Here is an 8,786-nt window from a genome sequence, read left to right on the forward strand (position 1 = left end):
CTAACCTTTCCTCTGATAAAATTTGTAAGCAGAATTTTAATGAAAATTTCAGATTAGATAACTACAAATTATAAAGTGAGCTAAGTACGGCCCACCTAATACCCTGACTCTGAGACGTTCTTTCCTGAGGACTCTGAAGCCTGGAGGACACCAGGGCCCCACACAGACAGACAGACACCTTGTCCCCTGCCATCTTCTCTCCAGGATTCACAGACCTCACTTTTCATAAACTGATGTCTATTCCTCCAGAGATCGAAAAGCAGATGCTCCCATTCACAGGGCCAGGCACAGCCCATCTGGACTGAGTGCGCAGGTGCCCGAGGACAAGGTTGGACAAACAACTACCCAAAACGTGCAACTTCTTGCCCTCACAACCTCAGTGCTGAAGAGCAAGTGGGTTATAAAGGTATTTCTAGTGACAAACAAAATTTATGAAGATCACCTATCCACCTTTCCTAGACTTAACACATTTCCAACAGATAGGTTTTGCTGGATTTTTAAGCATGTTCTTTCATGAGGCTCACCAATGAAATTTATAATTTCATCACATCTTCCACATCAGCAGTGGATCCTAATACCCCAAAAATGCAATGAAATTGACTCCTCGTAGAATAGTACAATTCTGAACGCAAGCAGGCTGAAGAACCAAGCTCACATGGAACATTTTCTCCCTGTACTTCCCAGTGTCCTTTCCCGAGCACTGCTCCCACTCACTGACATCTGCTACTTCAGAAACGTGCTCCTGTTGTAAGCAAGGCCAGTACCAGCAATTGCTGTTCGCTCTGAGTCAAGCCTGCTTGCATGGAGATTCACCACTGCGGAGAAAGGAATGATGGTTCGACACTTGGAGCAACCGGTGGGACACACAATCCCATGGATTTCCTGGCCTCCTCATTTGGAACAGCCTGAAGTCTGCCCCACACGCAGCTCCATGGGACAGAGGAACCTACCTTGCCACTAAATGAGCTCATCTGGATACTCAAAACAGTGTAGCCACAGCAGCTCAGGTTTAATGGGCTTCTTAGTTGACAATGAAGATTTCCTGTTCAGGAGCTCATGAGATTTCTGGGTGACCTTCTGAAAAATAAGGCGTCATTATTTCTTACCTGGCTGGGCTCTTCTGAAGATCAAGGTTACTCTTTTTTTGTTCCTTTTTTTTTTTTTTTTTAGTTAATAGGGTTCCTATTACTATGCACAAGTAGTTTATTCCTGCTCACATTTATGCCCTACACTTCTGAAGGATCAAGCCTTTAATACAGAAAGAAAAAGCTCTGGCTTTTTACACTGTTTCTACAGAGCGACAGTACCAGCAGCAATCAAATTTTCCTGCTCGCCTAAGGGCAAGTCCCATCATTGTGACAGTGACGGCAAATGAGGATCAGGTCTAAAAGGCTTCAAAACATCTTTAAAAAGCACTACTAACCCCAACAACTGACATATTATTGTCTCTTCAGTTGCACAGAAAGTTGTGCTACCAGTGACAAGTACAAGAGTCTGATTATTACCAACTGTCTTCTCTTTATGTTTGGACTGAAGTCGCATGTACCAAAGTGTAATTAGCAAACATTTGCCCGAGCTTGGTGGAGTCAGTCTCCCAGAACTGGAGTGTCTGGACAAGAACCTCTGCCCTGCCTTTATTCCCCTTGCTCTCTTCACTGCCAATCAACACAAGTAGCTTTGGACTGGAAAAAGCTTTTTACACAGCACATCAAGGCACAGAAGGACAAAAGTTAATTAGGACTATTCATAAGCCTTACTGGAAGAGAGTGCTGCATCCCATCCCTGAAAATTTAATTGCACTCAATAGAGGAAAGCCAGGAAATAATAATAATAATAATAATAATAATTTTTAAAAAAGAAAGAAAAATAATTTGGGAATAAAATCTGATTTCAATTTAATTCAAGCACCGTTTGGCCCTATTTATTTTATAAAGTAGTTCATGCAGGATAATGGCATTATTGTGCATCTAACAGCATTAGAAGCTCCTAATAAATTAACAAGTGAAAATTAATGGCTGCTCAGTCCATTAAATCTTGTTAATTTATTTTTGTTGCAATAATATAGCGATCACAAGTTTACATTATTAAACCAATATTTATTAGAAGAACTCATTTTAATTGGATCCCTGATGTGATAATCCCATACAGTGTGTATTTCTCAATTTCATCAATTTTTTGCATTTATTTCTCATTATATTTAAATGACTGCAATGTTCAGGGTCTTTTCCTAATACTATGAAAGTTAAGCAACCATTTTAAACATTTTGTTTCACAAAGATTCAACACTTACTACACAATATAATGAGAATCTTATGAGTCCTTTTCAGAGGCTATTTTAAATATTCTAGGCTCTTCAGAAAGGGGAAAAGAAAAAGAGGCAGAGATATGAACATTTGAAAACATCTCAACAAATGGTAAACCACATTTTTTTCCCTTAGCCCATCGATGTTCTGTATAAACATTGCTATGTTGTCTTTCAAGTCAAGAGGAGTTTTACCACCAGTTTTAATGCAAAATGTCAGCTGGGACATCTCAGGGAAACAAAATAAAAACAACCATATATTGGCCAAAGGTTTTGGATTGTACTGGCTGCTGACAGAAAAATTACAAATTTGAGAAGACATCTTACCAAGGGCTGGATCTGATGTGTTTTAGCTTAACAGTAGCGTTCTGATTTTTTAAAATGGCTTAGTGTGGACTAGAAGTCACCTACCCACTCTGATATCCAGGCTGTAACTCCAGGGCAAGGAGGAAGGGAGCAGAAACCTCTGTACTTACTGATGGACAAGCAGGACTACAGGCAGAAAGCACACCTGACCGTAATCCTGTGCACATTGACCGCATTTTCACTTTTAGACCTGATCCGTAAACTCACATGAACACTGGTCACAAACAGACTTGTAAAGCAGAGCCTACCCTGCCGCTCTCAGTGCCGTCACGAAAACTGCTCACGTGGGCTCCACGAGCAGCACAAAGGTTAGGACAGGGCTGTAAAAATCTGCCCATAAAGCCGGGGCGGTGCCCAAGTTGGCACACAGGGGTTTGGGGCAGTAAAATTACTGGCACCAAGTAACTGTGGCAGCAAGACTGTGTTTGCACACAGGGACTGTACTAGAATCATCTCCATCTGATCATCACCAACCTGATCTGAAGTTCAAACGCTCTTAAACAAGTCTATGCAATATTAAAGCTTCTCATATACAGGGACAGGCGAAATTGAAAACAAGGTAGTTTAAAATTTGCATTAAAAAAATTTGCACGTGGACACACAAAACTGTGACCAGCCCTTTGCTTATTATTGATGCCAAATGGGCAACAGTCTCAAAAGAACACACTCCACAGTCTCGCAGACTCTGCCACTAACTAGATTTACAGTTTTCATTTTTCCTGCTATTGAGGCAATTCTAAGAACACGCTCAATTCTTGTAAATACTGTGCAGTCAACTACCAACACAACAGAAGGTATGCTCACACCCAAGATGTTCCTAAGATCACTTAGGTATTATCCTTGGTCTTCCCCACCAAAATGTAAATCATTCAAGGAACACCTTGTTCAGCTGCTTTTGAAAAGCAGATGTGCCATGCTTCCATTTCAGTTGGTACATTCTAGTCTTATCAGATGAGTTCCACAAGCAATAACACCCACTTCTCTTCAAAATTATTTTCTAAATTAAAAACAATACCACTTAAAAGAACGTGTTCCTTACGTACAAGAATTCTGGCTCCCCTAAAACCACTGGTGATACAAAAAAAAAACCCCAAATACAGTAATAGGTTCAAAAGAAAAATACGCATATGAAAATATATCACAAAATATATTACAAAATGCCATGAGATTTATGTCTTAATATGTGTGGCACCACTGAAGATCTAAAAACCAAGCATTTACTATCTCACCCCATATCATCAAGACTATATATACTGCAGAGCTTTTAGAAATTAGTAAGAGCTCATCATGGGTTCCTGGCTTCTCCAGACTTCAATGTAGGTTAAGAGTTAAACACTCATCCTGGTTCAGCCTAACACACTTTATTTCCCGGGCAAAATGCTGATGGTTTATCAGGTGCACAGTATGGCCTCTCTTTAGATCAGAAATAGTATTAGAAATTCACTGCTCTTCTCCCAGGGCTGAAGTCCACAGGGTTCTGCAGGTATGTAGTAATGTCAGTTGTAGACTTTGCTTCATCAGATTCCATGCTTACTGTAATCTTTGGTCTCTGAAGCAAATAGAGCCATCAAAAATACAAAAAGAACTGATGGCAGCTGGAGTAGACCTCAGCTTGGTCACAGAACAAAGCAGAGAGGCTGCAAACTCCAACATCTGGCTGTGCTGGGGTGTGGGCTAACGGCACACTGGCCTCAAACTTGGACAAAAAGTGATTAAAATGATCATCCCAAAAGCTGGGCTTTCAAAGTCAACACAATAGATGTATTTAAATGAGCAAAAGAATGTGTGTTTTCAACTTTATCACCCAATACAGTATGAAAAATTGCCTTACTGCCATGCAGACAGCTTGCTACACCTCACTAGGTCAGGTCTTGACACCAGAGCCTACCAGTTTAGCACAGAGGTTTAAAGGCAGCTACCTCCTGGAGAAGAATGGGCTTTGGCAGCAGTGAGGAAGATGAGGAAGGTCTAAAGATGTCAATCTGTCAAGCACCCAAGAAACAATTGGATGGTCTGAGACTGGGAGGTTTTTCAGGTGGAAATTACTTTTTGGTCCAGAAAAAAAAAAAAAACCAAACACACAAGAAAGAAAAATCCTGCCAGCAGAGCATTACCCTGGAATCCCTGAAGGTCTCTCCTGCCTTCTGCTGTTGCTACAAGTCTTTCCAACAGAAAACCTGGGGCCTGAGGTGTCTGTCACATCACCTTACAAATGGAGCACTTCGAAAAGTACCACATGTTGAACAAATACATATGCAAATAAACTATTCATTGTTTTATAATCCATGGGGAGATAAAATGTAGTATGTGTATTTCCAGTATCACATAGATAAAAATGACAGCAGGAACAAATCAATATACTAATACCTTAGCCCTGCAACAATTTTTTTTTTCTTCTTCTTTTTTAAAGGAATCCCACCTGATCACTACAGGAATTTGCTGGGTAGTCATTATTCCCACGACCAATGCTCCTGCAAAGCTCAAGCACTTTTACATCTGAAACTTGCTTCGCCTCATGGATACAATAGCTAATTTTGGACTTGCCCTACTCCTGCTGGGCCAGAGTCATCACTGGCATAACTCCACTGCAATTCAGTCTACTGATGCCTTACACACAATGCACAAGATGATCTAATCCTTAATGATGGTTTTTCCCCCTTTTTCCCCCCTCAACATACTTATTTGACTACATAGTAAAAGGACATACATAGAAATATTAAAAACAAACAAAAAAAACAACACAAAATTAACTAAAACCATATAAAAATTGTCTTTCCAACACTAATTTTGATTTATACCATAATCAGATTCACAGATACATCAGGACAAACAGCTCAGTCCAGAGGAGCAGACAGAGCTCCTAAAGTCACAAGGCCTGACAATAGTTCCAGCTCTGCCATGGACTTCCATACAAGCTGTTCCACATTTCCATGCCATTCTCCAGTCTGATAAACAGGTATCAACCTCTTCCTATGCTGCTCCAGAGGGTCCAGCACAGACTAACCTACCCAGGCTCATCCGATCCCTGCAGCATACATACTGAACAATAACAAAAGTACAGATGAAGTGTTGTGTTTAAAAACTATTGCTGAGCCATAAGGAGCTACCACCAAAATATACTGATGCTTCCTCCATGCCAAGGTTTAAGATCTGCAGGGTACAGGCTCCGTGTCATAATTGACCATGAAATGTTTTAATTTCTATTTAGATTTCCTTTAACAGAGCAAGGTCCAGGAGGAACAGCCATTCACTTCTGCACAGTAGGAACAGCCAGGACAATCTCTGGAGACAATAATATTTATGACTTGTGACATCTGCTTGTGTTGTAACTCGTTTTCAACCTTTACAATTATTTTTCTAAATTAAAGCACACAGTCTTTGAATTATAAAATATCAAAACCTTCCTCCTTTATCTAAACCACCTTGTTACTGGTAAAAGAAGTACCAAGAGGCTTTGGGCTCTGTTCCCTAACAGGTCAGCATCAGCTGGACACCATTCCCAGGTCACATCAGCAGGGCTGCTCAAGTCATTTTCTTCTTTTGAAATGCTAAGGATTTCAGGAAAGTGGTTTTAATGGGGTATTATCTACGTGAAAAGCACACTGCCTACCAAGAATTTAAAAATATAGGTTTTAAGGCATTTGCATCAGGTGGTGGCTCTACAGGTTTTGATTTCTGCTTAATCTCCACCAAGGCAGTAACTCTAACAAAGGCTGAGATGTCTATTCAAATTGCTGGCCAAATTCTTAGCCACAGTCATTCACCACCAAAAGGATACGGAGACTTTATTTTTCCTTGAAGAAAACCCCACTATAGTCGTTGGAAGAAAATTTTAAGAGTTCCAAATATTCACATTTCTAAGCTACTTGCTTCACTTTTTCATGCAACAGATGCTGCTTTGTGTTAGCTACTGCACATTAAATCATTCTGACAACTGAGAAAGCATACATTTGTTTGCGCGAGAGAGAAGCATGAATACACACACACAGAGATATCTTCTCATGCAGAAGCATGCAATTATGCAGCATTCAAATATTTGGGATGAACTTTGGCCTTTGTTTAAAGAAAAAAAAAAGTACTCTCAACCAACAATCAGTAACAGAATCAGCAGTCATCTGGCTGAGCTCACAGAAATCAACAAATCTCCAGCAATAAAAAAGCGCTTCTGGTCAGCTATTTTTAAGTTACTTGTAAAATTTTTCCTAGATGGGATACTTATATATGTATCCTTTATGATTTAATGGTCTAATGGATTGATCTTGGAATTGAGGCTAAAAATAAAATCTATGTTAATTAAAAAGATAAAAAAGAAGTTGTATTCACCCTCACATGCTTTTTTTCCCCTCCAAACAACCCCCTTCAGCTGTGCCATTTGCATTCTTGATATAAAAAGTAATTTGAAAACACACGCACATCAGAGCTCTAAATCACCTCTTCAGAGTAATTCTGTCCAGCTAATATGGAAGAAACCAAGCAACTCAACCAAAACCATTTTCCCGATACATTAATCACATTAAGATTTTATTGTAACAGCACTAGAGAACACGCTGAAACTTTTGACAAGAAGTATCCACAGTAAGTATAACCGTAATCCAGAACTATTCCAACTTTCTTTTTTTTAATCTCGGTTGGAGACATTTTTTCTCCCCTATATTCCCCTCTTACTTTCTTCCTCTTTTGTTAGTAGACAGTATCCCAATTCTGCAGCCAGTTTGGTGTGTTGTTTTGGGGTTTTTTTAAACTATATATAGCCAAGATAGAGCATGCAGGAGAGGACTTAACACCGCACCGAAGTGCAGTGAGGCTGTAAAGCAAAAACAACCCCCTCTGCCCGGCTGTGCCGGAGCATGTGCCGAGTCCCTGGGGACAAACCTGCCACCGAGGGGCCCCCGAGCGGCCCCGGGCCCCTCCCGCAGGGGTCCCCGGGCGGGGGTACCCCCTGTTTTGCGTGCCCCCTCCCCCCTACCTGGGGATGGTGATGCACTTGGTGTTGATGTTCTGCGTGGTGATCGCCTTCTCCAGCTCGTCCAGCTGCCCCGTCTTCTTCAGCTTCTTCACCAGGCTCTTCACCGCCTTCTCGCACCATTTCTCCTCCTGCCCGTTCTGCTCCCCTTTCTTCCAGCCCAGGAGCCGCTTGACGATGGGAGGAGTGAAAGGCAGGATGGAGGACATGCTGGCTCTCCCGGCGAAAGGCCGGCAGCGCCCCGCCGCTGGCTCCGCGCTCGCCCCACGCTCCGCTCCGCGCAGGCCCCGCCGCGCCGCGGGCAGCACAAAGCCCGGCCCCGAGCGGCGGTGGCTTGGCCTGGCCCGGCGCCGCCCCGCTCGTTCACCCCGCCGGTGTCTCAACGCCTCGGGCCCGCGGCACCAAACTTTGCGCGGAGTTCGCCGCCTCTCCCCAGCGGCGGCTGCAGCTCCCTCCTCCCCCGCTCTGTGTGCGCGGAGAGGCGCCCACTCCAGTTCATTCCCAGTCTGTCTCTCATGCAAATTGCCTGCTGGCCGCCCCGGCCCGGCTTCCACCCCCTCCTTCCCTCCCAAACACGCTCACTCACGCCGCCGAGGGAGGGCGGGGAGGCGGCCGGCCCGCCGGGAACTCCGCTCCCCCCACACACACTCTCCCCGCCGGCGGCAGCCCCCGCGCTCCGGGCGGAGGCCCTGGCTCCGCGGGTGGAACGGGGCTCTCCCTGCCGCGGCCCCGCTGCAGCGCGGAGTCCCCTCAGTGGCCTTCCCGCCGCTCCGAGCGCAGGGCGCGAAGGTCCCTCAGGGCCGCCGCGGCGGGAAGGAGCGTACCCAACCTGTGCCGGGGGACCCGCGGGCTCTCCGCCCGCCCCAGCCGCGGCCCCTGGGCCTCCCCACACCCGCCGAAGCGGCGGGCCCCTGGGGGGAGACTCGCGGTGCGGATTCGTGCTCCTCCGGGCCGTGGCCTCACAAGGCTGTGAAAGCCCAGAAGCGAGATAAAGAGCAGTGCCCTGGAGAGAGCCCATCGAGGGGGAGTCAGCAAAAATAAACACAAGCGACAAAATCCCCCTCAGTGAGGGGAAGGGACGGAGGGTCTGTGGGCAGGGTGGGATGGATGGATGCAGCCCTCACCACAGATGCTTTCTCTGTGGGAAGGTGTTTC

General features: G+C 44.4%; 1 protein-coding gene across 1 annotated transcript in view; it reads right to left on the reverse strand.

Annotated features, from left to right (window-relative positions):
* The window catches only part of SMAD3 (SMAD family member 3), a 75,231-nt gene extending 66,710 nt beyond the window's left edge, over positions 1-8,521 (reverse strand). Inside the window, exon 1 of the mRNA XM_065847062.2 lies at positions 7,635-8,521. Within this exon, the coding sequence (XP_065703134.1) occupies positions 7,635-7,840 (206 nt within the window). The 5' untranslated portion in view covers positions 7,841-8,521. The remainder of the gene's footprint in view (positions 1-7,634) is intronic.
* Between the last annotated feature and the right edge of the window lie 265 nt (positions 8,522-8,786).

Source organism: Patagioenas fasciata, chromosome 12, assembly GCF_037038585.1.
Source record: "Patagioenas fasciata isolate bPatFas1 chromosome 12, bPatFas1.hap1, whole genome shotgun sequence".
In the NCBI taxonomy this organism is placed as follows: domain Eukaryota; kingdom Metazoa; phylum Chordata; class Aves; order Columbiformes; family Columbidae; genus Patagioenas; species Patagioenas fasciata.